At 39.0% G+C, this 27,892-nt stretch overlaps 4 protein-coding genes across 7 annotated transcripts in view; 2 read left to right on the plus strand and 2 right to left on the minus strand.

The window, feature by feature from the left end:
* Window positions 1-6,109, plus strand: part of LOC104959185 (multidrug resistance protein 1-like) — a 6,203-nt gene extending 94 nt beyond the window's left edge. Inside the window, exons 2-11 of the mRNA XM_010787053.1 lie at window positions 458-567; window positions 1,344-1,427; window positions 1,533-1,736; window positions 1,854-1,954; window positions 2,074-2,214; window positions 3,144-3,300; window positions 3,408-3,605; window positions 4,118-4,324; window positions 4,885-5,031; window positions 5,447-6,109. Of these exons, the coding sequence (XP_010785355.1) occupies window positions 458-567; window positions 1,344-1,427; window positions 1,533-1,736; window positions 1,854-1,954; window positions 2,074-2,214; window positions 3,144-3,300; window positions 3,408-3,605; window positions 4,118-4,324; window positions 4,885-5,031; window positions 5,447-5,653 (1,556 nt within the window). The 3' untranslated portion in view covers window positions 5,654-6,109. The remainder of the gene's footprint in view (window positions 1-457; window positions 568-1,343; window positions 1,428-1,532; window positions 1,737-1,853; window positions 1,955-2,073; window positions 2,215-3,143; window positions 3,301-3,407; window positions 3,606-4,117; window positions 4,325-4,884; window positions 5,032-5,446) is intronic.
* Window positions 6,110-6,211: 102 nt separating this feature from the next.
* LOC104959143 (acyl-CoA-binding protein homolog) lies at window positions 6,212-17,047 on the minus strand. Of its 4 annotated transcripts, none has more exons than XR_799831.1 (18): window positions 14,180-14,294; window positions 12,370-12,486; window positions 11,988-12,112; window positions 11,706-11,887; window positions 11,462-11,586; window positions 11,238-11,346; window positions 10,529-10,622; window positions 10,284-10,409; window positions 10,062-10,163; window positions 9,842-9,925; window positions 9,625-9,732; window positions 9,409-9,539; window positions 9,191-9,314; window positions 9,027-9,105; window positions 8,779-8,872; window positions 8,431-8,550; window positions 7,238-8,117; window positions 6,212-6,906 (listed from the first exon to the last, which is right to left on the minus strand). XR_799831.1 is itself a non-coding variant. In XM_010787001.1 (18 exons), exons 1-18 carry the CDS (start codon window positions 16,938-16,940, stop codon window positions 7,997-7,999), a joined length of 1,917 nt encoding a protein of 638 aa, XP_010785303.1. In that variant the 5' UTR covers window positions 16,941-17,047; the 3' UTR covers window positions 7,885-7,996. The 4 variants fall into 4 exon arrangements, 2 of the variants coding, with proteins under 2 accessions (XP_010785303.1, XP_010785302.1); XM_010787001.1 differs by lacking the exons at window positions 6,212-6,906; window positions 12,370-12,486; window positions 14,180-14,294 and adding exons at window positions 15,935-15,997; window positions 16,088-16,205; window positions 16,929-17,047 and having other exon boundaries at window positions 7,885-8,117; XR_799832.1 differs by lacking the exons at window positions 6,212-6,906; window positions 7,238-8,117; window positions 8,431-8,550; ... (1 more) ...; window positions 9,027-9,105; window positions 9,191-9,314 and having other exon boundaries at window positions 9,473-9,539; window positions 10,062-10,141.
* Window positions 17,048-17,977: 930 nt separating this feature from the next.
* rpp38 (ribonuclease P/MRP 38 subunit) lies at window positions 17,978-20,049 on the plus strand. The gene is made up of 2 exons (XM_010786999.1): window positions 17,978-18,259; window positions 18,866-20,049. Exon 2 carries the CDS (start codon window positions 18,870-18,872, stop codon window positions 19,704-19,706), a length of 837 nt encoding a protein of 278 aa, XP_010785301.1. The 5' UTR covers window positions 17,978-18,259; window positions 18,866-18,869; the 3' UTR covers window positions 19,707-20,049.
* Window positions 20,050-20,936: 887 nt separating this feature from the next.
* Window positions 20,937-27,877, minus strand: nmt2 (N-myristoyltransferase 2). The gene is made up of 12 exons (XM_010786998.1): window positions 27,726-27,877; window positions 27,148-27,265; window positions 26,132-26,273; window positions 25,767-25,885; window positions 25,558-25,649; window positions 25,339-25,455; window positions 25,074-25,244; window positions 24,863-24,971; window positions 24,583-24,753; window positions 24,326-24,493; window positions 23,800-23,937; window positions 20,937-22,938 (listed from the first exon to the last, which is right to left on the minus strand). Exons 1-12 carry the CDS (start codon window positions 27,836-27,838, stop codon window positions 22,918-22,920), a joined length of 1,479 nt encoding a protein of 492 aa, XP_010785300.1. The 5' UTR covers window positions 27,839-27,877; the 3' UTR covers window positions 20,937-22,917.
* Window positions 27,878-27,892: the final 15 nt, after the last annotated feature.

Genomic DNA, 27,892 nt, shown 5'->3' on the forward strand with positions numbered 1-27,892 from the left:
TCTTTTTAACTGTTGATTACCCTGAATGTATAATTCAACTGAAAAACCAATACAAAAATAAATGATACATTTATATTTACATTTAAATAAATAATATCAAAAATAATAAATACCAATAAACAAGATCAACAAATATTTTGGAGAGCACTTCAACAAGCTACTAAAAATATGTTAATATGATAAATACAAATAAATTAGACTAAAATAAATTAGATCAAATATGTTGCAGTGCAGTGTCACAACCAAGCAAAGCAAAATAATCGTTTTTTTCGATTATGTTGTTTTCGTAATTGTGGCAGGCCAAAATNCACACACACACACACACACACACACACACACACACACACACACACACACACACACACACACACACACACACACACACACATTATCGTGATGATAGTGTTGCAGTATAAACATATGCAGGTGCTGTGACAGATGTTTTTGCTATGTCCAGTTTTCATGTTTTCTGACTGTAAACGTTCACAGGGCTTCTGTTTTGGGAAATCTGGAGAGCTCCTGACTCTTAAACTGAGACTCGGGGCCTTCAAAGCCATGATGAGACAGGTGAGTGTAAACAACAGAAATCTGAGACCTGCACAAAGACCTGTGCTTAATTATTAATAAAACAGAGTCTCACCTCTTTCTCTCCTCCCCTGTGCTATATCTCTTTCTGGGCTGAGCTTCATCACAAATTCAATTATTAATAAACAATAACCAAGTCAGGAAGTATAAAGCTACATCGTTTTAATTCAATAATAGAACCAGAATAAGTTGTTTTTAGGAAAGGACAGACTCAAACATTTAGCTTTCTTAACTTTATGTATCTTGGCTTTGACTGTCTCCTCCATGATTTCCTGCTTGTGTTTTTATCATGTTCTGTTGCCTATTAGCGTTTTCTTTTTTTAACAAATTGTACGGTGTCCTTGGGTGTCATGAAAGGCGCCTAAAAATAAAATGTATTATTATTATTATTATCTTTTATTTATACAGGGGAAAAACTATGAATTATGATTTCCTTTGATTGTTTTTGAATATATATTTGTTTCACTTAAAAATGTTGTTTTCTTAAAAATGATATATCCTAGCTTTGATGGGATAAAAACGTTTTATTTACAAAATGTATGCTAAACTGATTCCAGTATGCTTCAGTGTTTTAAGAATATTATGATGATTATGCGAAAAAATATTGTCACCAGCACAATCGTGATACTTCCATATTATCCCAGGCCAAATTAAAACAATGTGGCACGTAAGACATTTCTGACTGCTGTTGTTTATTTAACGTTTTTAAATTACAAGTTAATGTATAGTATTTATTTTTAATACACATTTGTTTAAAGGACCTTGGCTGGTTTGACAACCCCAAAAACAGTGTTGGAGCGCTCACTACGAGACTGGCCACCGACGCAGCCCAAGTGCAAGGGGTAAGTCTCAACAGCAAACACACACTCACACTCACAAAGACTACAGCAATGAATCGTCCCAGAAAATCAGGGGTCTTGTGGTCTGCTTTGTTCCCACCTGCTCAGGCTACAGGAGTGCGTATGGCCACGCTGGCCCAGAATCTCGCCAACATGGGCACCAGCATTATCATCTCCTTTGTGTACGGCTGGGAGCTGACTCTGCTCGTCCTGTCGGTGGTGCCCTTCATGGCGGTGGCCGGCGCTGTGGAGATGAAGGCGCTCACTGGACACGCTGCTGAAGACAAGAAGGAGCTGGAGAAGGCTGGAAAGGTAGAGATTCAGTGTGTCACAGTTCCAAGTTGTAATGACTGAGCACATTGTGTTAAATCACTAGCCTTTTGATATTCTTTAGAGTACATAACATGTTTTTATGATTTGTCTCTACAGATAGCTACAGAGGCCATTGAGAATATCCGTACTGTTGTCTCCCTTAACAGAGAACCAAAGTTTGAGTCTTTGTATCAGGAAAACTTAGAAATACCATTCAGGTGTGTTACATTATTTAAACCAAATATCCAACATGCCCACTGGATATATGAACACAATTCAATGTTTAATGATCAAATTGGATACATTAAAAGAGTAATCTCTCTGATTCACTGCGCAGGAACTCCCAGAAAAATGCCCACGTGCACGGTCTCACCTTCTCCTTCAGCCAGGCCATGATCTACTTCGCCTACGCGGGCTGTTTCCGCTTTGGAGCTTGGCTTGTTGAGGAGAACAGAATGGATATTCAGGGAGTATTCCTGTGAGTAAACTGACCGAGTGACCTTTTCTTGTCTCTTAATCAGTAGATAAAGTTTAGTTGTTTTATATAGACGACTTGTGTTGGCGTGCACTTGTAGGTTACAGCAGATCAAAGCATTTTTTAAGCAGCTTTTAATCATTACCCCGGCCTGTAGTGTGCGAGGGGCCGCTGTGAGTGGGTTGGCTTGGAATCCAGATGAGATTGTCACGCAAGACACCTGTACCTTTGGTGATGTAACAGTCACATGCGTGTATAGGATGCTAACATGAATGTTGATATGGAGCCACTGCCTTCAAGTGTAGCCTACCTGTTACAAAGAGAGGAAGTCCAAAGGTCATTGCAACTTCAGCTTCTGAACATAGAACCATAAAACACAGTATATATTAACTCCTCACCCCCATACACCATGTTATGCAACCTTGTGCAGTGAGTTATGTAAGTAAATACATTTATAATGATGCACAAGACATCTATTATAACATGTTGATAGTCTGGAAATGAGACAAAATATCTACAGCCACACAATCAGCCGTGTGATGCTTTTCTTAAACATAACGTTGTTTTGACCTAAAACATGCTAGAGTTTGCAGGTATATCATGTTCAGTTTAGCGTGTTAGCATGATAAATGAACTAATAAGCACTAAACACAAAGTGCAGCTGAGGCTGATGGGAATGTCATGATTAGTTTTGTGTCGTTTCATGTTCATTAACCAAAGTAATGGACAAAACTAAGAGAATATCTTAAACTTGAGAAAAATGTCTTTATACATATTGGATGACTGCTGTGGAATTTGGTTATGATTTCTTAACTTCTGTTAGATATATTTAATATATCTATATGCGCTTGTAAAGCACTTTAAAAATGCTTGTCCTGTGACTGTGAAAATATGAATGATAAAAACTAACGTGCATGGATTTTCTCTCCTAGTGTGGTTTCTGCTATTCTATACGGAGCCATGGCTCTCGGAGAGGCCAACTCCTTCGCTCCAAACTACGCTAAGGCCAAAGTCTCAGCTGCCCACCTCATGGCACTGATGGGCAGAGAGCCCGCCATCGATAATCTATCCCAGGCGGGAGAGTCACCGGTACATTTTAACACAAAGCCAAACCAAAAAAACAACACTCTTGTAATACCACTCTTTAGACAGATGCTAACATATCTCTCTTTTGTGTCATCTCTTTAAACCCCCAGGACACATTTGATGGTAATGTGCAATTTGACAGTGTTATGTTTAACTACCCGTCACGCCCTGATGTGCAAATTCTGCAAGGGCTGAATCTGAAGGTGAGGAAGGGAGAGACTCTGGCCTTGGTGGGGAGCAGTGGCTGTGGAAAGAGCACCACCATCCAGCTGCTGGAGAGGTTCTACGACCCCAGAGAGGGGAGAGTGGTAAGAAGACAAATAGACGTACATACTTTGTGCAACTGGGTTAACACCTTTATCTACTGCAACTTGTGTGTTTATGGCTACTTTACAGCACTCACATGATGAGTGGAAAATAAAAACTGGCTGAAGCTGGTGTAGCACGTGTGTTTTTATCTTTACTGCACAAGCCATTTCATTTTATCTTGATGGGATTAATTCCCGTTCATACTGACAGTCCTCTGAGAATGTGTATCATTTTATAACTAAATTCACATTTTTGTTGACGTTGAAAATGTTTACTACACTGAGAGAACCCTTTGCAAAACCTCTCTGTACCTGAGTATGATGATAATAAATATTCTTTTATTCTAAAAGGCACACAGACATACTTAGCAACTATTTGATGACCAAAGTGGAGTATTCAGCAACTATAGATCCAAATTATCTTGGGATTTCTTGGATACCAAAAAAAAATCAGCATGTTATAGACATCAATCTTTTTACAATAATGACTGCAAAATACTTTTCTCCTTCAGCTTCTGGACAATAAAAATGCACAAGAGCTAAACATCCATTGGTTGAGATCTCAGATAGGCATCGTGTCCCAGGAGCCCGTGCTGTTTGACTGCACGATAGCCGAAAACATCGCCTATGGAGACAACAGCCGCATTGCATCGCAGGCGGAAATAGAGGAAGCTGCCAAAGCGGCCAACATCCACAGCTTCATCGATAGCCTGCCACAGGTAACTGCTGAGGTTTCAGTGAGGAGATATGTCCAGACAAAGCCTGAAATTAAAGATGTGTCGTTTTGGTATGAGCAGTTTTATAACATCTCAAGGCCCTCTACTGGGCATTTGGGAAAATGTTTCTCTAGTGGTACTTGTTTGGGCTATAGTATACTGTATGTGACCAGGTTTAGAGATATGCCGTTTGTCAATACATCTGATTTCTTTCTGAACAATGACAGTTAATGGGATTTGTTTTTAGTGAATCTCACAGAATTTACATTACACCCATGTTTATTCAATTTAAACAAAATCAACAGAGAAATATGTTGTAAACTTATATAAAAGTTTCTCAAAATTAATAAATAATGGATCAATATTTCACTTTTAATCTTAATTTAAATAATAGCCTCAAACCTGTCTCTCTGTTGTTTTGGTATCAATTAAATTATTCTTTCTTGGAAATGACTCTACTGTAAGATAATGTTTAAGTATTTAAAATGGAAATATTTCTGCGAGGTGGCTTTTGTCTTTATTTAGCATGTATAACAATGCACCTCTCTCTCTGTGTTGAGCAGAAGTACAACACTCAGGCCGGTGATAAGGGAACGCAGCTGTCAGGTGGTCAGAAGCAGCGTGTAGCCATAGCCCGAGCTATCCTCCGCAACCCCAAAGTGCTGCTTCTGGACGAGGCCACCTCCGCACTCGACACTGAGAGTGAGAAGGTAAGCGTTACGGGCACCAAGACCAACGAGCAAGAAAATGGGGAGAACTAGCGTTTTACCAGAAAGGTCCTTTTAGATACAGTAGATTGTGCCTGGGAGATGGGCAGCAAAGAAACGTTTCATATACACAAAATGACAGAACACATCACAAAAAAAATTAACAAAAAAAACAATACAGGAATTGTACAGCAACAGTCTTAAGCTTAAAGTCGATTCATTAAATGTACTTAATCCACTGAGGAAATTAAGTGCAAGTTATTCAAAATGACAAACAATTGAATGTGCATTATCCCTCCACGACACAGGAAGTATTAATAATTCAAATCAATAGAGAAAGATGGAACAAACCACGCCTTTCTCCAAATGTTTTTCTATAAGTCCATGTGATCTCACTGTCATCATGCTGCTCTTCCAGGTGGTGCAGGAGGCGTTAGACGAGGCCAGTAAGGGCAGGACGTGCATCATTGTGGCCCACCGTCTGTCCACCATCCAAAACGCAGACCGCATCGCTGTCTTCAAGGGAGGAGTGGTGGTGGAAGAGGGGACACATCAACAGCTGCTGGCCAAAAAGGGATTCTACTTCATGCTGGTCACCACACAGATGGGACACGGGAGGGAATAGGAGGACATAGAGAGCAATACAACCCTGACGTGTCCAGAAATATTCATGTTTCCCTGTCCTGCTTTAGTAGAGCAATGAATGTGATCATCAGACAAGTCAAAAAGCCAAGTCAAACTCCTGTATTACCGTTCATTAGCTGTCACTTCTAAGGGCCTTTTTCACAGATATCATTTGATATGTGACAGTAGGAGATGTGCAGATGTTGATAAGATCACAGATACTTGTATTGTGCATGCTGGCTTACTGAATGTTATTAGTAACACCTGCTCTTCTACTATCACAAGTCAAAATGTCTGCTGTTTTTTCCCCGCCAGTTTGTGCCTTGAACACATTGACTCCAGTTTTCCTTTCTTTATAAAAGGTGGACCTATTTGATGCCAATACGCCTTAGCTGTTGATTTCTGGTGTCATCTTCTGTTAAGCGTTAAATACTACTGATGTACAGAGATTAAAGATAGCGACACACTGGATTTATTATGCATGATAGGATAAGTATGCACTAAGTACACATCTGACATCATTAAAAACTTTCTACAGTATATGTATTTGAGCACATTCTTTTATAATTACTTGATTTTCATGATGAAGAGTATCTTTTTGTTACAGTCAGTGTTAATAATGGAATAGAAGTGCCTAAAATAAAAAATATCGTACACACAGGGCTGTTCAGAGTTTAATTTTTTATTGTCACACTTTGGTTGCAATCACAAGGAATCCTATTGTTTCTACAAATGCAAGGAAGGACTAACCTTCTTGTAAAACTTGCCTTTATGTAACTATTAAAGTTTTGTATTCAGTAATTGAATCATCCACTTACTTTAACATCAGATTAGAGTTCGCAACATTTCCAAGATCAAATACATTTATCATTTTGAATAATAAAACAAAAGTATTAAAAATGTTAATTATTAAGCTAGTGTTCATTGTATGTTTAAATGAAGTACAATCTTATTCACATTTTTTCCAAAACCTTTGTCCACACAGACAGATTTGTTTTTAAATGCAGAGGAAATGAGTGGATGGAAATCACAGTTTTTTGGGCTCATTCACGTTTTACAGCAGCAATCCTAATATACATTCGTATTAACATTTAACAATCTCGAGCGTGACGTACAGATAAAGGAAAGCTGCATAGTGTGTAGGCTTTTTATGGTGCGGTGACCAAGCAAGTAAGGCAACCATAAGCAAACCAAAACTTTTCAACATCAATAGATCTGAAGGCCACTCTTAGTTCCCAAAAGTCAAACTGAAATTTGATGGTTTGATTAAAAAGTGGAAGCTAGCTAAATGGTACGTTACTTCCATCATAGCTTGGTAGTGTTATAATAATAATAATAATAATAATAATAATAATGGCTTTAATTTATAAAGCCGTGTTAGCCGTCTTTCCTACAGTATATAGGGTGAATGCAGCTAACAGCTTACCGATACCTGTGTTGTCCACTATAACTATCAACACTGTAATTCCTATCACGATTTTGATTGTAGGCAAACATNAAGTAAGGCAACCATAAGCAAACCAAAGACTTTTCAACATCAATAGATCTGAAGGCCACTCTTAGTTCCCAAAAGTCAAACTGAAATTTGATGGTTTGATTAAAAAGTGGAAGCTAGCTAAATGGTACGTTACTTCCATCATAGCTTGGTAGTGTTAGCCGTCTTTCCTACAGTATATAGGGTGAATGCAGCTAACAGCTTACCGATACCTGTGTTGTCCACTATAACTATCAACACTGTAATTCCTATCACGATTTTGATTGTAGGCAAACATAAAAACAAACAGTAAAACCATATTAACAGATTTCTTCTACAAAAATAATTTCAGTCCAACTTTTAAAGTTATGTGCTATTCTCTAGATTTGTACTAATCCATAACATAAAACAAATCAATTATTTTTAACTTATAAAGTTATTTTTAATGAGTTAAATCGGAATGCATAATTGCAAAAATAATTAAAGGACAACAACTAAAAGAAACAGAAGCTATTTTCTTCAATTGTCCATGGGTCACAGCGTCTGGTAAATATTTACCCCCTGAAGAACCAACACCATAAAAAGGTCTTGAGCCATAGCATTGGCTTATCTTAAAAAGGGATTAATACTGTCAGAATTTAAAATGAAACATTCTCCAAAAAATTTACACAAGAATCATAAAGATTTACACTAAAAATTATAAATCAGTACATGAACCAGAAAAGCTGATAAGATTTGATTTAATGCCCAAACCAGTGGCTATCAGCAGATCAGATTCAGTAACTTTGCATTGATCTGTGCTCTGAACAAACATGACTATCGCTAGCTGTCGGCTATTACCAGTGAACCATGAGGGCAATAAAGTGTTACTTATAGCTGAGATGTGGTGGCCAGGTGGAGCATCTCATGCATGGAGCTGGAGAAGTTGTTGAACAGAGTCGCAGCGTCTGTCTCACGGCAAGAGTTCCACGCCGAGACAGAGACCACGATCCTGGGGAGAAATAAGGCAGAGTGTGGGTATTATTGAAAATGCAGGGAGGCTACGCACAAATGTTCAACTTTTAAGGTAAAAACTGTATGTAAATAAACATATTCAGTTGAATGACAAAGATGCACATCATTAATATTTCTAAAACGTTTTTTCAATAACTAGGAAAAGCAGCTTATAATTTAGCAAATAATCTAATTAATAAAACTAATTAATCTTGTGTTTTAAAAGGTTGCTAAAACATTACAGTTGGAGCAGAACGATTTTCAGAAGAAAAAACTGCATTATGGAAACATGCGTATAAGCCTTAACCCACCTGTCGTCTCTGATGCGATAGAAAAAGCCGTAGCCGTGGTGCACCATGGGAGCCACGGCCCCCAGAACTGTGGTGTAGCCCACCAGGCTGGACGACAGCACGAAGTTACCACCTCCACCGCTGCAGACACAAACACAAGTCAGACAGAAGGAACTCCCCAACAATACTGCAGTTTTTCCTTATTAGGACATTGTCAATGTGCTTTTCTTGCTACGACTATGTAAAATATATGTTTAAAAAATAATGGAATTTGGAGATGGGCATAGTGGGTCATCTCACTCCGTAAATTAAAAGAATATGTTTTAAAAACAGCATAGACACACACAGACACAGCTTTACAGGTAGTACCTCAATGAGTAAAGGGGATCCATGAAGAGGTCTGGAGTGGGAAGTCCCTCCTCTCTGGCGATAAGATACAGCCCAAGAAGATGCCTATCAAAACCTGGAAACATTGTCAGAAAATGACAGATAAATATTTGAGACATAAGCGTCAGAAAACAACATGTGACCCTGATCATCCAAACATTAATACTCCAATTTATAAATAGGAGGAGATACCAAGACGCATTTTATCGTGACAGGAAAACTGAACAAACCTTGTCCATCCTGGGCTTCAACCATCAGGTTGTTGTGCGTATTGAAGGCTGCCAGCATGGCTTTCCTCCTGCTACCAGCCTAACAGAAAAATAAATGGATGTACCCTGTGAAATGAGCAAAAGCCTGATTTTGCCACAGTGCAGAGTTTCAGACGTGTACTTACATCACACGAGGGGTCCATCATGGCGTTACACCAGCTGACAGCCTCCTGGGTGCAGGGACGCATCGTCTCCGTCCGGCCGTGGTAGAACTTGCGAGTCATTGCGGTCTCATAACAACTGCCCGGCCTGTGAAGGTTAAGGAGAGAAATGAAGGGCCTTTCACTTCTTGGACATCAAACATCAGTAAACACATGGTACTATTTTTTGTATCATCTTGTACCTTTTGTGCATTCGCTGGAAGGCCAACTGCTTTGCTAGTTGTACAAAAGTGTCTGGGTGCAGCTTCTTCTGTTTGATGGCATCTTTTCCAAACGCTGTGAAGGCGTAACAGACAATCTGCAGGTCCTGTGCCTGAAAAACCACGACCCACACGGCTGTGACTAGGTGATTCTGCATCAGGCTTTTTCTACTACAGTTTGGTGTAATCCTGGCTCACCGTCTCCAGGTACTGCTGTTTGGCGTGGCGGATGTCACTCCGGACTTTTTCGTCCACAGTAAATATCAGCTCCTCAGGACGGTGCACGGCTCTGACTGCCTCTGATCCCTTCAAAAGCATAGACATCGTTATGTGGAGAGTTGACATATACATTTAAATCGAACCACCAAGAACTATTGAAATGGTTGTAAACAATAAAGTAATAGTCAATATTTACCTTCCATTTGCCTTCTGTAGCTTTGATTTGCTGGTCCATATACCAACACAAAGACACCAGCACCATGGCATCAAAAGGTGCATGCTGCAAAAAAACAATCAGTGTTATGAAATCTGTTTTTTTGTATCTTAATGATAATGAAATCTTTCACATACAGTATACATGTGTCATATAGTGCTTCTCAGATTTCCTTTAGCATGACACACGTATACAAACTCACATCACAAGTGGTTCCAAAAGTTCCATCTGCGAAGCTGAGTGAGTTGTACGATTTGTCGCCCCAGCGGATTGTGGGGTCGCCTGTAAGGGCCGCCCTGGTTATCTTTGTTCAGAATTTCAAAGTCACGCAATCAGAAACAACTCATTCCTTGAAAAGATATATATGAATTCTAGTGAACAATAGGTCATACAAAGTAAAACATATACTTTGTGATGCTCTTACATTTGTGTAGTTCACTGGAGAGGAGTAGGGTTTTGTTTCATCCAGAGATAAGACGAACAGGCTGCTCTGGATGGTCTCCAGGATGTTGCTATTGTGTGGATCGATGCTTATTAGATGCTCCCTGGTCTGCAGAGAAAGATAAATACTGACAGTACTGACTCAACAATGCTTTTGTAATATAAGAACTGTTTTAGATATCATTAACAAAGATGGACACCTAAATGTTGAAATGTGAACACCCATACCTGCGCCCAGCGAGTCCTCTCTTCTGAGGTGAGGGCCGACACTCCGTCTCCCTCTGGCTCCCCCTCACAGCACTCTTTCACATAGCTCAGCTGCCTGTACATCAAATAAAACAAGGCAACATTGAGCCCTCTATGCTTCTCAATCACCTAATAGAGGCTCATAGTTTTATAAAATACCTTTTTAATACCACACAGAATGCAATTTTAAACAAATAAAGCGTCATTAAATGTATTTTTGAATCCAATTATTTCAGTACTTCCCAGGAGTATATAGCATTAACCTTTCACAGCTAATTATGAATTATATGTTTATGGATTTTGATCAATGATATGATCAACTTGGAACCCGATAAGCAAGTTCTTGCTGGAATTAACACTGGTTTCCCTGTTAACACAATGAACACACGTTTCCCTGTTGCTTCTGTAATACAATTATTTAAAATTCCTGCTGCTCTGGGGCACAGCAAAAACTGTTATTCTTTCATATATATTTCTCACTAGGACAGTTAAGATTCTGACTAATGGTGAAAATGTATCCTCACATCTCTAAAAATAGAATAAAATGAATTCAAACTCAGTGGTAGGATGTGTACTGTTCCTCCATGTTTTAGTACATTTAGCACTATCAGCAGCAGTTTGTTCATGGACGGACCTTTCAACCCTCCGTTTTTCTGTTGAATGTTGTTTGTACTTGTGTGTATATCACTACCTGAGTATTTCTGGAGGAGTGAGGATTTGTCCATCACAAACTGCATCAAATGTGAACATCCGTCCACGACACATCACCACCACATGGGAAGGGCACGGCCCCTCACTCTCTGTGGCAAGGAAAAAAACGCACAAAAACAACGGTTATAATAAAAAGCTGAGAAATTGTGCTAAAGCTATCGGAGGTGTGTCTGAAGGCTCTAGATAAGATAAGATTATTTCTACCTGTCTTGAAGTAGTTACGGATGGTGTCCTTCTTCACTCCAGGTACTTTGCAGGTGCAGAACAGCATTCTGAACTGGTCCATATCTAACGGTAGTTTGCCGGCTTTCTGAGGACGCAGCCTCTCTCTAAAAGGAAAACAAAACAACACATTTCATAAATACCCCATTTCATATCAAAAAGACCAGCTTTTGATTAACAAAACACAAAAACACAGCTTGTAAAAATGTGTTTGAGCAAGTCTTACGTGCGGATCAGGTTCCAGTACTGTAGTGTGTGCCATGTGCTAATACTAGCCCTCTGCAGCTGAGATCCCTCTTCGGGGAGCCAGCAGTGCTCCAGGTAGGGCCCCGGGCCGGCAAAGTTCACATTCAGCTGAGATGGGATGCGAACCTCCAGATACGCAACATCTAACCACCATTCTTCCAGCTGAGGAATGTTATTTTTGTTTAAAAAACATATAAGTAAGGATGAGTAAAACATCTAAGACTGTAGCACCCAAAAAATAAATGACAGATTCATTACACACCCAATTCCTGTTTGTTCTGGCTTTCTGCAGTAGCTTTTGGTGCAGCTCTTGGCCAACACCCTCTTGAAATGTATTCACAATGTCCAACGTAGCCTTAAACTCTTTCTCAGATGCAAATGGACGAACTGATGGCAATACAAAATAATTGTGAACATTAGGCATTTTTTATTGTAAAAACTGAAGATTTCATGAGCTTGCGTACATTTTACAAAATGAGAACATATGCAACAATCATACACGCAAGCTAAAACATTTGTTATAATATTAAGAGTTTGACATGATTAAAACACCTCAAAGTTGCACATTTTCTTTTCAAATAGTGAGTAAATTCTGAAACAGAGGAACTTGTGACACAGCAGGTTGTTCAAAGTTACTATCCTACCTGCATTCAGGTACTTTGAGAGGCTGGTCTCCAGTGATGGGACCGGCAGGGATGGCAGGGCGTCTTGGTGCTGGAAGGTCGTCTCTGGGGGGGCCTTTGACAAAAGATTATCCATTTCTTCTCCCGGGAAGGAATTAAGAATGGATCAACAAAACAAACATCTGTAATAGTTGTGTCCTACATCAGAGGTTTCAGATTATCTACAACATAACTTTAGATCTGAAAACTGCACGTCCAGTTTATATGACTATAAGATAACGTTTAAGTTGTACAATATGCCTGTAATTCAAATGTGCAGCTTTATAATTTTTCTGTAGAATTGTTTGCAGGGTTTCATTCATATTACACATTGGTTAACTGGTAATTAAATAAATATAATCTGTGCAACATTGTGAAGAATATATAAGGTTAGACCAGGGGTGTCCAAACTGCGGTCCGTGGGCCATTATGAATCGGCCCTCAGTTAATTCTGAAAGTATGGCCCACAAATTAAACTTGTGCTTGTCTTATATTGTACTTCGTAAATATATATGTTAACATACATTACACAGTATTCATGTGTCAACAAGCCCACTTTTAAAATGAATTCAATCAATTACATTTGAAAACATTTTCTAACAAATCTAACTTGATAAGAAAAAAGCCCAATAACTTCTTTGTATAACAAGCGTGAAATATACCCTTCATATTTCCCCTAATTATTAGCAATCTGAGGCTCCTGTTTTAAGGAATGAGCTGCTAACAAAATAAATGAAACCCTATGGAGAGCTGGGGTTGGCTGTAGGCTGTTTTTTCTTAAAGCATATTCAAGTAACAAGCATAATTGACCTACATTTGATTGATTTTGCTGATTTATAACTGAATTTATGAGGCAATAAACCTCACCTCTGTAGAATGATCGAGTATGCATTGTATGCATATGTGACAAACTCTAGTAAGTGTCCCAGCCCTTCTTATATTTTTCTGTATGTGGCCCTCGGTGAAAAACGTGTGGACACCCCTGGGTTAGATAGTGTTCTAATAAACGGTTTGCCTGTTCTATCATCTATCATCATGTGATTGTTATAATTTATAATTTCATCTGCCCATACGCATGCAATACTGTATGACCACTCGATGTTTCTGTTGTTATTGCACCAGCTGTAAAGATGTCTAATTATCACATAATCACAATACTTTGTCCATTACCATTGTGTTGTCTGATAACAAACACCGTTAGCTATTTCAGCATCAAGAAAAGTACTTTTCACTTTGCAGCCAAACATGGACTTAACTTAAGTATCAAACCAACTACTTTAATCGAACTTTTAGAGTGGACTTTGCACCCTAACTCAATAAATTATTAACGTATAGTTGGTGCAACAGGCTGCTTTGCACAACATAAACAAAAGCTTTGAATTTAATTGTTACTGATAAACATTCACATGCTTTTTATCTGTTATCCCACAGTTCCAAAGTGCTTTAACGCGTTGCTGAGCTGTGTTGCTACATGAAACTACGTTAATTTATAATCCTCCTTCAAAACCACGAGACTCAAGAAAAGTTGAGTTACTTAGCTTTCAGAGCCCTAGGTAATGGAAACACGGACTGCTAAACCGCTTGTTGAAAGCAGTCAGTTTGGGAGTTTTTACTTGTTTATTCATGCAACAGACCTAACTGTTTCGAGTGAGCAAGCAAACGATTATAGTCACATCGCATTAGCTACTCTCGCCTGCGGATATTGTCAACAACAATAGACATGTTGTCAGGGGTAAACTTGATTTAACGACACTGTTCCTAGCTTTCCAACATAATGCATATTTTAGCTCACCTTCTTCAGGATGAGTCGACTTTGCTTACAGTATCAATGCACAGTAGAAATATCTGTAGTCAGTGTGTTTATGTCCGCAGCAGCAGCAGCAGCAGCGGTCCTGTTACCTTTACCCCACTAAACCCATCCGGAAGATCTCACTGCGCATGCGCGAGATGGTGGCACTTGACCTAGATTTAATCAGTGAAACAATGATGAGGCACTGATAGTGAGCTGTTATACTGCACAGAGGTGACAGGGCTTTGATTTAATGAATGAAATCCAATTCTTGCAGTTAGTCTTTATATATGTGCGGTATAGATAATGTATAGACAGACATAGTTTCAGTAATTAAGAATAAATAAATAAAAGAGATATTTTAACCCCTATTTCCAAGCTCAATGTGAACAAGAAGATTTACATTTCATGTGACCTCAAATTGCTAGCACTGTATTAAAGTGTAACCAGAGAGCAGTGGTAACTGGGCATTTTCTGAAGTAGATATTTATAATTTAACCCAATACAAGATGCAATGGTGATTGAAACATGTATCACCTGTGATGGAGCAGAGCACTGTCAAGAGGGGAGAAGCATGCATATACAATATTAGCATACTCAAGCTACAGATTGTACAATGGTCTTTCAACTAACAGAAGAGAGACATTGCCAATTTGATCATATTTTCACTTTTAGTATGCGTTTCACATTGATCTGAAAAGTGAGACTGGTATCTGTTTTGCTTGCTTTAATCATTCCTCTTCATAATACCTAATTACATTACTTACTTAAGTGCTTCCAATGTACAGTAAGTTGAACAAAATCTACAGTCGTTGTTCTGTTGCTAAAATACTCTCAGTTGGCAGACTATTCCGTGCAGCAAGCCAAAACTAAAACAGTCCTGCTATAAATCATATCTTGATGAAGGTCAGAAATGTGTTGGTTTAAATGTGTGTTCCTTTTGGAGGATGTCGTTTTTGTTTCTGTTGAATTTGTATTCAGTAAGGTGTTAGGGGTTAGGGGTTTCTATAATTGTGACCCCCTTCGTTATATCAATGAGGGTAGGCTGAATAACAACAACAAAAGACAAACCATAAACAGTGCTCAAATACGTTTTATTTTGACATTTCACAGCATTGAGTTTATCCTGGAGGGATGAAGAATCAAGCTACATTTAAAAGTGAATGTGTTTTGCTGGTAACACGTGGTGACAAGTTTAAACTACATCTACTAAGTTAGTAAAAACAGAAATGAGCAAATGTAATATTTCTAACTTTACAGGATGCATGGAAGTTGTTCAATTAGTAATCCATTGCAAAAAATTTAAAAAACATGAAATACAGCAAATTTCAAATTACCCTTGTTCCTGCATAATTGTAGACTCTGAAAACAGAAGGCTACGTGCTATTAGGAATATCTGCATTGCAGTTATTGCGTTAGTAGGCTGTCCTCTTTTTGGGTTAATCATGCCTCTTCTGTTCATTTCAAGCTTTACAAGCCATATTTGCTGACGACTTCCGTTGCAAGTGCAATGTAGGCCGACATGGCATCCTCCTTGGACTTTTCTGAAAGATATTTGGATTAAAACACAACATTTTAATATGATTCATGATTCAAGTTTCAAAGGTTTATCGTCATAACATATAAAACTATGGTGTAGTTATTTCATGTATGAAAAACAGGTTCCTCAACAGTGCAATTACAAGACATAGAAAAAATCATATAAACTAATGTTGCTTGTTTTCTAGCCAGCTTTACAAGTAATTCTTTATAAGTTACCTTTCCTAGAGTTCCAGGCATCCCACTTTGCTTTTCCTTTGAAGTCCAGCATTCCTGGTCTTTCTGCAATTGTGACATGAAACACAGGGAGTAAGGAAATGTTCAGAAATTCTGGAACATTGCATGGAAGTTATTCTGAATCGGAAGTCATACCGGTGTTAACATCTCCAACTGTTGCCTGCTTATAAAGGCCATAGAGGTCCAGCAGCTCCTGGTCTGTAGGCCTCGTCTTCACCTTCTTCACATCCTCTGCCAATTTCTCAAACTCTGTCTGCAGATAACAAATGTTCCCATAGCCACTCATTATATTACTGTTATCTTATTCAATGCTAAGCTATCATTTCAGCACAGGGTAAGCACTGATATAAAACACTTATCTTCTTTGTCAAGTCCGACAGATGAATCAGTTTAAGGAATGTGCATATTAATAAGTTACAAACAACACTGATTAAAAATCTGAGCATAGTGTTGTAGTCATGGTGCACAGCCTGGGAGACCTTTTGTTTCACAAGTTTGAGTTAAACAATAGGCTTTTTATTCAACACTCTAGTGCTTTGTGCCTACTTGAATAATCTCCTTTACAAAAGATCTAGCACATTGCATAACAGATCATTAAAGATAGGAAACGTGAACACCATGAACTCTAAATATTAACCTCCAAACCTTTAATAGGAGTCGAAATGGTCATTAAAAGTGAAATGTTTTCCATCTACTAAATGTAATAGAGCCAACTCCTTTCTATAATTACTTATTTAAAATACTGTTTATTTGGCTCGTTGTTTAAGCAATCTGCTTGCACTAAGAACCAGAGAATACATATGTTAAGACTCATTTGTATTACATTAACTCATCCCACACCGACAAAGATGGTTGACACACACGAGTATGACTGGAAGGAAGTGAACACACCCTGTCGCTACAACCGCTCTTTATTTAAATGCGATAAAGCGTCTACGAAACACTGCCGCATACAATGGAAGAGGATTTTTTTTACCTGAGAAGACATTTTTGCAGATGCAGTACCGAGGTCCAGATGAATTTATGTCTACAGCTGTCGGCTGGAATGGACGTCTCTGCGCAGCTGTGAATGCCACAGACTGTATATGCAATATATGGGCCAAGGACCGTCCTGCGGAGGAGGGAGTAGAGAGAAGCCGAGCAGCTGATTGGCTCAGGATACACACACACAGGGACGTGCACAGACATTTGGGGGGGCTATTGCTCTAAACTGGAAAAACCCCCCCCCCAAAAACAACATAAGACCTTTTGAAAATTTAAACTTGTTTTTAATGTAAAAGAAACCAAACGATTTTTACAATAACTAATTTGAAGAGTAATTCACAATATCATTTCATAACAAAATAAGCTAAGGCGACTACTTGCATTCGGTAGTTCATAAAAGGTGCATATCCCATTAAAATATCTAATGTTACTAACTATTAAAGAGAAAATGGGGACAATTCTGTTTTAATGTTTGACCACTGTAACTGCTGTGCAGACATACTGATAAAATAGGGCTTCTAACTAATTACCTTAAATAAACTCACTAATTAATTAAACCAGTTCAATACGCATTATTCTTATTCTTATCATTCTGAGCGCAGTAACGGTACGGTATCTAATTACTTATTTATTTAGTATTCCATAACTTCATAAAAGAGATGGTCAAACTGAAGTAGAGACATGGCAGAAATCCTACAATGAAGCGGGACAGTGAAGTGTTCTCCGTGAGAGGGCGATCAAGAGAAGAGAGAGAGGGTGAGGGAGTTTACAGATGAAAAGACACAGAAAGACAGAAGCACAATAACAAGTATATTTAGCCTAGGTGTTTTTTTGTAAATAACAGACGGTGTCAAGAGGAAGATAAGTCCCCTGGTTTGTCGCCTATACTCTAACTGCCATGAGAAAACTCCAAATACATTTTCCAAAATCCGACACTAGAGGTGGTCTTTAACGCACCGGCAGATGACAGCGCTGACAAGGTGTGCCACAACAGAAAGAAAATAAAAATAACCTCTCGCTCTCTCTAGAGGAGCAGGTCAGGGCAACAGGCCGTTTCCCGGGCAATCAATTCCCGTACCTGTGCACGTCCCTGCACGCACGCAGGCACAGGCACAGGCACACACACATACACTCATTCATTTGCGTGCACAATACATGTCGCACTTTCACTCGAACGCTGGTCGGCGCTGTTTGTCTTGTCCCTTTGTTAATAAAGTTATTTCAATTCAAACAAAATGGCAGCGCCCTATGATCAACCACCCGTGTAGTTGGACTGAACCGAATATCAGTATAAAAAAAGTAACGTGCTGGATTAAAATTCAGGTAAAGTAACTTAACGTCTCTTTTGTTTGTCAGGCATGTTGTCGACTGTCATATTGTTAATGCTTTAATAATAACAGTAGCCGGTAAAACTTAAGAGAAATGATTTCTTAACTCTTGTTAAAATATTACATTGCACCATCAATAATCACAACTGAAACAATGCCATATTATTTAAAGGCAACATTATTATAATATTTGTATTGTTTATTATTATTGTTTGTACATATGTTTGATAAGAATCCCTAAAAGATGGGCAGTAAAGATTTGTAACGAGGAAATTGTCAGTTGTTGTTGTTGTTGTAGGGACTTGTTATCATTACCATTCATACTTCGATTTACTGCTTTTTATTGATATTACAGTTTATTTGTATTTAATGTTGTGTTCCTGTCAGTATTACAAACCAATTGCTATAAAAATAAAGATGATCATTTTTGGATTTGGTTAATTTATATTTGAAAACAAACTTATGGGTGCTCTCTGAAGGAAACACTATAAAGGAGAAACTCTAAATATCTTTGGCATGTCTGGGATTTCTTATTACTGATATTGACGGGGTCTACCTGTAAAAGGGTTTCTTCATCACTTTTTTCTTGTCTTTATTTCAGAGGTATGGCTGCTGCAGGTAAACCATCAAAAAAAGAAAGCAAGAAGTACATTCCGACCAAGACCTCCTTCACTTCACCATTCATTCCAAAATGGGGCCCACTCCCCCAAGAAGACATGCATTTTATCCTGAACACAGTGAAGGACAAGCTGGTTTCCATGGGCCTTGAGAAGAAAGAGGTGAAAGTGTTTCGCCCGTGGAGGAAAAAAAAAGACCCGAAACCTGCTGCCACACCAGAGCCTGTTCCCCAGGTCAGTGAGGTGCAGGTGAAGGATGCTCCTAAAAACGGCTGGACAGATGTGGCAGCTAGGAGACAACTGGCCATCGGGGTCAACGAGGTCACCAAAGCTCTAGAGAGGAACGAGCTCAGACTGTTGCTTGTTTGTAAGTCCGTGAAGCCGAAACACATGACGGACCACCTGATCTCGCTGAGTGCAACGAGAGGTGTGCCGGCCTGCCAGGTGCCTCGTCTGAGCCAGAGCGTGTCAGAGTTGCTGGGCCTGAAGAGTGTCCTCGCTCTGGGATTCAGACATTGTGCCTCCAAAGATGACGAGGTGTTCACGGACACTGTTGAGGCCATTACACCCAAAGTGCCCTCCCTGGATGTGGCATGGCTTCAAGGTGCATCACCCAGAGTAACATCTATAGACCCTGTTGATATGGAGGAGAAGGAAGAAGATGGCCAGAAGAAGGGCCAAAAAAGGAAACTAGAGAGTGAAACTGTGGCGGTCACAGAGTCTACCTCCTCCTACACTCTGCAACCTCTCAAAGTAAAAAAAATTGTTGCCAACCCTGCAAAGAAAATAAAAAAGGCTATTCAGCGTAAAACAGACTCTGCCTAGATATAAAAAAAGACCATTCCTATGATTTTGCATGTTTAGTCTGAGTTGTATCTTGGATTTTTAGCAGCCTGGAGAGTATAAGAAAATCTATTATTTCACCTCCTGTGTGAATCTGGTGTTTCAGATCCATTGCTAAAAATATAACTAGTTTTTGTTTTATTTTGGATTTTCCTGACATATTGGTCAGCCATAGGTTTATAATCATCATCCAGGACTTGAAACTGGCTTGAAAAGTTGTGTAATTCCTTACAAATAAAGAAGTTGACATGTGTTGGAATTAGCAACCCTGAGAAAAGTAAGGCTCTGTTGTGTTCCATTGAAATTAAAGTATCAATCGACCGGTTGCTGCATGGAGGGTCTTAAAAGTTAAGTTATTTAGTTTATCATCTAACTGGCCTGCCGTTTACATGACTTAAAATCACTTCTTTAAAATGTTAGGAACTGGTATGACAAACCGATTGTTTTTGGGGTGAAATCTCATTAGCCAGAAACAGGCATAACATAAGATGTTTTTGTGTTTCTGAATCAAACCAACTAAACTGGGTGAGAATGATTAGTTATGTTCTTTAGTAAATATGACAATATGTCAAACATTTCAGACCAAAATAAAGAATGTTTTTGGGTAGAGTCTATTTAATATTTCAAACAAAAGTGCATTACTCCTGTCCGTTTTTAAAGTGAGTTTATTCAATCAAATATCCATGCTGGTATAGCCGACGTGTGTTGAAACAGATTGTTATTTGCATGGGGATCATGTCTTAAATGATGCTGGTAAAGGTTCTTCAGCTTTTTCACAGCTTACAATGGATTTGAATAAAAAATATTGTTCTTCAGTTAGAGAAAGCTGTATGTCATTTCAAAAGTACCCCCCTACCCAGAATTCTTAATTTAAAAAACAAAACATCTTTAAATAAGGCAGGTACTTCGGGTTGAGCTCTCTCACTAAAGGGCGTGGCTAGTAACATCAACGCTAAAAATCACAGCAGCAAAACTGACATGCTCGAAGTTCATTCAAACAGCTGCAGGCAACACAACCAACATCCATGAGGCACGCCGTTGACGCAGTCTTAAATAAATGCCGATAACATCTGTCTTTGTCAACTCATTTAACCTTTCAATTGTTAAAAAAAACACATCTTTGAGCCCTGAAGCACTGACTGTCCATCGGTTGTCCCTTTCTTGCTAATATATAAAGGAATGAGAAGAAAATTACATCACATACAGAAAAGGTAACCACAAAGATGGCAGCAGCCTTTACCTCTCGTGTTATGCAGAGCCACATGAACAGGAGCATCAAACACAAAGTAACAAACTCAGAGCAAGACAATAAAACAAAAATAATGTTGTTAACCTTTGAGTACCGCAGCAGCTCCGGCCCAGAACAAGTTTCAAAGTTTCCTATTAAACTGAAAAATCTTGGGGGGAAAAAACAGGAATTGTCTTAAGACATGTTGCAAAGTACAACAATAAATACCAGAACTGTTCAAATAATTTTCATTTAGCTGCACAACACATACAAAAAATGACCAACAGTATATTTTTCAGACACACAGAAACCGTACCATTTAAAAAAATAACCTGAAAAAGCTCAAATTTCAAATCGATGCGCTTACTGACACAGGCTTTTGTTTATTCAGCCACTGCTCTGAAAACATGCTGTTTATTCTCCAGATACTTTACATGTTGTGATCGGTTCTCTTTGTCATACTTAACCGAGTTAAACATCCTACATCAAGTGAAGGACTTGATGGTTATTTACCTTTTATCAACAGAAATGTTGTAGTGCTGTATTTCTTGCAAAAGGCAGCTGAAAGTAAGAAGCAGTTTCTCTGTGAGTGGCAATGACTAACTTAACAAAAGAAAACTAACCTTTCAAGAAGACTTAACTGGGAACAATTTTCAAAGTAGGTAAGCCCTAGTTCTGCTTTAAAAGTGTCTCTGGACAATAACAGACTGTTTTTGATTTTATTTTTTGATTAAATCTGAATCAGGGTGATTCCACTCTGGTTGTAGTTTAATTGTTTTTTGTTTCTCTGCCCTGCTTTTGCACTCAGCGTGTCGTCCTATTTTTTTTAGGCTCAGTAACTTTTGCTTCCTTTTTAACTGAACACATATTTCACATGCAGGTTAAACCCTATGCCGAATATACATATATGTTTTATTAAAAATCAAGTCTAGAAGCTGGTTTATAACAAGAGCTCACATCCCTCGTAAAAACCAAGGTTGTACATGTAACGCAACAAATCTGTTTTGAAATCTGACCCTTTAAAAAAAGGGCTCTTTTGCTTGTTAGGAACTCAACAATTGTGCTTCATTGATGCAATACATTCTTCATCAAAAACCACTTTAAACCAACGTTGTCTGAACAAACTCAGTGACATCTACACTACCTATGAGGAGAACACTTTGGATCAGCCTTCCCAAACCCCAAAACTCACACTACAGGAATAAATATGATCTGGCTTTAAATGTACAGGTAACTATATTTTTAACAAAAGAACATGTACATAAATGCACCAGTTGAATGAGTCCTTTCACGAAGATATCCTTTTTGTGTATATGTGTGTTGTTTGACAGTGTTTGTATGAAAAGTTGCGATTTTTTTTTATTTTTATTTTTTTTAAATGCTTGATGAAAAGTGTTTTTTTCTTCTATAAGTCAGCTATCACAGAAACACCTTCTTAGCATTTATAATTCTACTGAGGCCCAAAACAGCCAGCAGATAACTTCTGACCACAAAGATGGATAATAACGTGTTAAATGCCTTGAAGACCCTCAGTGGGGACACAATAACTTATCTTTTTGTATCGTGGTCATGTTTACTTTGTTGATTATCATTTACATAGTTCAATGTCAGTGAAATAAAAATACATGCCAGTCCATGGTAACGAAGCTTCTGCTCAGGAAAACAAAATTCACAATGTCAAGGCATCCTCTTGTACGTTTTAAATGTGAGTGTGCATGTCAGGAGCGTTGTACTGTATGAGTTTCTCAGGCATAGCATGACTTCACATTCAGGATGTTGATGATTTTAAGAGTTTTCACCTCCAGGTGAAAGCAGAATGTTTTTTGAACCGTCTTCCGGTCTCCAGGTTGATTTTACAGTTCTCATTGTCTAGCTTGGGCTACCTGCATGTCCAGGTTAGGTTCAGCTAGAGGTCACTAACAAACCTCTTCATCAGTGTTTGTGTAGCAGCCAGGAAGAGAGCTGCTACTGAAGGACGAGGCCAACCTGGAACACAGAGAGCAAACTGTTACTGACAAACAGAATAGAAACAATTTGTAACTGAAGTGTTGGATTTGATGCATGTGTAAATGATTTATGGGGAAGTTGTTCATAAATATCTGTCAGAGCTATTTTACAAAGCAAGGTTTTTTGTGGTTAGCAAGCCTAAGGTAAAATAAAAAGCTGGCTCTCAACAACTAACTCCTTTGAGAAAAAGGGTCACTTCTATTCTTAGTTTATGGAATATTATATATATGCAAACTTGATGAGTTGTAACATTATATAAGTAATGGCACCAAAATAACATGTGTACATACTGTATGCATGGTGTTGTGTTTCTTTGGCACTACAACCCATATCAGTGATGCAGAAACGATGGTATATCGGAGTTAATAGAATACATATCGGAGTTAATAGAATACAGATTAGAGAATTAAAATGTTTTGATCAAATTGATTAAAAAAAAAAGTTTTCCACATATCTATAATGGGACAGTCAGACATGTATTTTGAGGACAACGTTTAAATGTGTTGCATCAAGTTTCAATTTTAAAAGCTGCAGAATTGGCATTCGAAATAAACAGTTTTGCATTATGCTGTAATATTCTCATTTCCAATATTCTCACAAAAGGCAGAAGTAGGCATTTGTTTATCCATATTTGTATGGTAGAAGAGGTCAAATGATGCCCCCCCCCCCGCCCTCCCTCATGAGAACACACAGAGAATAATAAATAAAGCCTGGGTTATCAAAGACAGCATCGCCCTGGTAGCAGTTATCGCTGATCAAACTAACTGCTGCTTGCTAATATAAATATTTGTTTTAATATAACTGATATGATCATGAGCTCAGACAAATCCTGCTTCTGACCTTATCAGGGTCCATAGAGGGACATTTCCAGTTGTAGAGGTAATACTGCAGATTTCCATCTCCTATGCCAAACTTGAGCTTCTCCAGGAACACTTTATTCTCCATTAGATCCAGGGCATTGAACACATCAAAACCTTTCTGTTAAACACAAAGAAAGTCACAAACTCAATACCAAAATCAATCACAGAACATCAACAAAGATGATATCCTAAAACTGCAGATTCATTATTTAAAGTCCCTGATGCTGCCCATTTTGTTTGTATTCGCAGCTCGTGAAGTCTTTTTCATTTTCATAAATGTAAAAAGGTATAAAGGGTTAGTTTGTATTTTTCACGGTGGGGTTGTATGACGTACAGTAGATGGCAATAGACGGATCCAAATGAGCATGAATAAGTACCTCATATAACCCCACTTTATGAAATCCAAACCCTCTCTTTTACAACTCATAGCATCACAGAACTGGTTTATTATTTGGTAATAAACCAATTATATGATTTACAACCATCTACATAGAGTGTAACTTTACCAGCTTGGCCAGGATCAGAGCATCATTCATTAAGTCCAGTAGTGGGGTTTGTGTATGAACGTTGTAAAAAGAGTAGGCAGCCTTCAGGCTCCTGTGTAGAGGGTGATGCATCACGGTGGAGGGCAGAGTGTAGAAACTAGTGAAATCTGTCAGAACACCACCGGCACCCTGCGAACACAGAGAGGCACAACAAAGGTTTAGACGTATGTAGGAATCAACAGTAAGTATCTTGAGGGACAGATAGGAATTTCAGATACCTCTACTACAAATGTGTCAATGATATTGTCCTGTGGCAAGAACCAGTGAGACACCTCCTCGTCTCCCATAGAAGGAGCAAGCTCAAAGCGTTTGAGGAATTTCAGTAGCAGCTCAGTGACTTGGCGGATGTCACGCCTCTCCATCGGCCGCAGACCTGGGGTCTTGGTACTCTATATAAGGTGTAGAGAGAGAGAGAGAAAAAGAAAAACAGACATTAGTTCCTGCCATAAATAAGGATATTAAAGACTGATCCAGGATTTAAATGTTTTATTATTTTACATCTGGTAGTCTGTAGAGCTTCATGGTTCTTTGCAGAGTCATGTTTCTGCTCAGGTGGGAGAACTTCACTTCCACAAGCTTCCTGGGGTTCAAAGAACGGTGCCAGTACCTGACAGAAAAACAAGCAAAAAAGCAAAAGCGTTAAGGACTGTTGGTTTCAGAAGAGTTTCTGATGCTGTGTCTCAATGTGTTTCGATACTGCATAGCATACCTGCATGTGGACACAGGTTTAGGCAGCACCACTCCTGCTGTGTATACCGCCTGGAATATTCCTTCAATGTTCACCCTCCGTGTGATCTCTCTGATGAGCACTGGAGCAACACGCTTTGAACGCAGCTTCTTATGGACACATAGGAAGTTGATTTCAACCATTTTCTTCAGTCTGGAGCAGCAGAAGGAGACAAGATGTTCATTGTGGTAAACATGTAATATTACTGTTTTGATCTAAATGCAAATGATCAGTAAGGAGCACTCACGTGTCATAGATGCGTATATCTGCAGGGATGGCACTGATGAAGCCAACAAGCTTCTTATTTGAGGACACTCTCACTCCACAATGCCACTGTGGTAACCAACCAGGGGGACGCAGAGCCCTGAGAGAGGGGAGGGGTTTTAGTGGGAGAACAGACTGATGGGTAATTTAACTACATATTGGGGGGGAGTTTATTCGAACAACATCAGAGCTGAAAGCTTACCATTTGAGAAAGTTTGGTGAATAATCAAATCTGAACATGTTGTCATCATCCTCCACATAGTTTTCATTCAACAATGTGTACAGCTCCTTCAGCTGAAAGACAAACCATTTGTTTCAGTGTGTCACTTCAAATGTTTTATCCAAAAACTAATCTTGGAAATGATCAAATAAGTTGAATGTTTTAATGTCTGAGACAAACACTGTACTTACTATATCTGCATTGCTGAGATCCAGAGTGTCCCACATAAAGCCTTGAGGTAAGGAATATGGCTCCTGTCTGATGTTTTCTTTGTCAGCTTCTATCGGCCCGTGACTCGTCACCACCTCATCTGCAAAAATAGCACAACTCTTGTCAAAGATATACAAAAAAATGTCAATATATATTTATATTGGACCTTTGATTTTGCATTTTGTTCAGGTGGAAATTATCCAGAGAAAACCCCAACCATTGATGTCTTTAAACACAATAAGGCTATATAAAAACAATCTGCTTCCGTCAAAACAGCTTAGTCTAATGATACTTATTAAATAAACAATACTTTAGCTCACTCTGCCTAAATTAAGTTTATACTTACTTAGCTTGGGCACAGGCTGGGTGTCCCAGAACTGGTACTTGTGCTTGGATGCATCATCAATGCTCTTTGCTGGACCCTGGCAGGACAGCAGCTCCATGGCTCTTTGGATGTCCTGCAGCTTCTGAATGGGCAAGCCAGGGTTCTACATGTAGAGAGGGGACACGTACACTAATAAGAACATGTACAACAAAGTTAGTACATAACATCCGAATGTCCTTTATGAAACAATTGTCACAACACACACACAGAGGGCATGTGCGAGACTTATAACCTCTTCCAAAATAAACCCAAACCCTAAGGATGTTAGGGGCAAGTTTAAGTGATCTTTCCCACTAAACATCAGATCGTAGGTCACCCATGTCCACAGCTGTAGTTCAGTTCAGGCACCTGTTAAACTCTGTTCTTGGTTTGTTTACTTGCATACTCATAGCCCTGTTTTTTTTTTTACTGGTGTCCCTGCTTTTGTTCAGTCTCAGGAAAGATTTTTTGTAAGAAACATGAGAAACCTAGTTAATCATATCCCAGTATACAATATCCAGGTTTAGTGCAGGCATTTGTAAAATGTCTGGTAATAAGTGATGCATATTTATTTACTTATGTTGACAAGTCTGTTATTCTATGAATGAAACTTGGAAGAGTAAAAGCTTCAGCTCAGCATGAAGAAGCACTGACTTCAATAAGGACAAGTCATGTCCCTTATGGAACTTGCAAAATCGTAATGAGAAAAGGAAATGAATGTGTTACGGAATGAATAAGATAAATACACATATGGGTTTAAAGCGTTGGTATTATTAAATGTAAGCACATTTTAAACCAATATAATCCCATTGACACTGATCACAAACAAACTTGGTTTTCTTGGGTTGCTGCCTGTGTGCAGAAATCCTATTCTTTGTGTCCCTTTTCCTACTCATAGTACCTCGTCTACCATCGGCCTGGAACTAGGTTAGTGGGTAATGGCTTAAAAATGTGGCCTGAAAAGGGTGTGTTTCCATTTCAGTGGCTCCTCATCGCACCTTTATCTCCTGAGAGTCAGATGCAGAATCAGACTTGGCTCCCCCCGAGCTTGGCTTCTCTTTCTTCCTCTTCTGCTTCTTCTTCTTTCTCTTGGCCCCCAAATCTCCCCCTGGACTCCTACATATGTGAACACAAACACGTCATTAAACAGGAGTCACTGTAATGGTTTGACTCTCGGCACACAGAACCAGAGCAGCAGTGAGCTAACGTTAGCTACCATAGCAACGATGACAGCTGAGCTAGCCTAACGGTAGCTAACTAACGGTTTGTCTGAACGGCTGGCTGTCATCATGTCATCATGTCATTCAATCAGAATGCTAACAGCTAGCTGAGAGTAAAACATGTATCCGAGGGTACACAGGGATAAAACACCATAAGTGACAACACTTTAAGGTTTCAAATGAGGACTTCTACTGTGGTAACTCGTTTGAAAGGAAGGCCGTTTGGCAGACAGCCTGGCTGTTTTTGTGACGGCTAACGTTAGCTAACTGCGCTAGCCGTTCCCGGCCGAGCACACATAAACACAAACAGGCTTCCTGAGATAACTGCGCCTCCCGACCGGACAGGCCATCCTCACCCTTGCAAATGCTCATTCTCCTCTTCGTTGTCTCCGTCTATCCCGCAGGTATCCTGGTCGTCTAGCTCCAGGCTCTGCTGACTGGCCGCAGATTCACTGTCCTCCGCCATCATAAAAATGTTTTAAAAAATTGATGCCAGCCACCGTGTATGATAGAGATCACGGGC

The sequence above is a fragment of the Notothenia coriiceps genome, unplaced genomic scaffold, assembly GCF_000735185.1.
Source record: "Notothenia coriiceps isolate Sejong01 unplaced genomic scaffold, NC01 NC01_scaffold00029967, whole genome shotgun sequence".
Taxonomy (NCBI): Eukaryota; Metazoa; Chordata; class Actinopteri; order Perciformes; family Nototheniidae; genus Notothenia; species Notothenia coriiceps.

What these genes read in the sequence shown, in the direction of transcription:
- LOC104959143 (XM_010787001.1), bottom strand. An exon ending in CCAGAACAAACAGGAATTGG is followed by an intron (nt 11,888 to 11,987) that starts GTGTGTAATGAA and finishes AACATTCCTCAG; the next exon opens with CTGGAAGAATGGTGGTTAGA. An exon ending in TTCCAGCGAATGCACAAAAG is followed by an intron (nt 9,315 to 9,408) that starts GTACAAGATGAT and finishes TAACCTTCACAG; the next exon opens with GCCGGGCAGTTGTTATGAGA.
- rpp38 (XM_010786999.1), top strand. Translation starts at nt 18,870, where the DNA reads ATGGCTGCTGCAGGTAAACCATCAAAAAAAGAAAGCAAGAAGTACATT.
- nmt2 (XM_010786998.1), bottom strand. Translation starts at nt 27,838, where the DNA reads ATGATGGCGGAGGACAGTGAATCTGCGGCCAGTCAGCAGAGCCTGGAG. An exon ending in AAACCTGTGTCCACATGCAG is followed by an intron (nt 24,972 to 25,073) that starts GTATGCTATGCA and finishes TTTTTCTGTCAG; the next exon opens with GTACTGGCACCGTTCTTTGA. An exon ending in AGCTCTACAGACTACCAGAT is followed by an intron (nt 24,754 to 24,862) that starts GTAAAATAATAA and finishes CACCTTATATAG; the next exon opens with AGTACCAAGACCCCAGGTCT.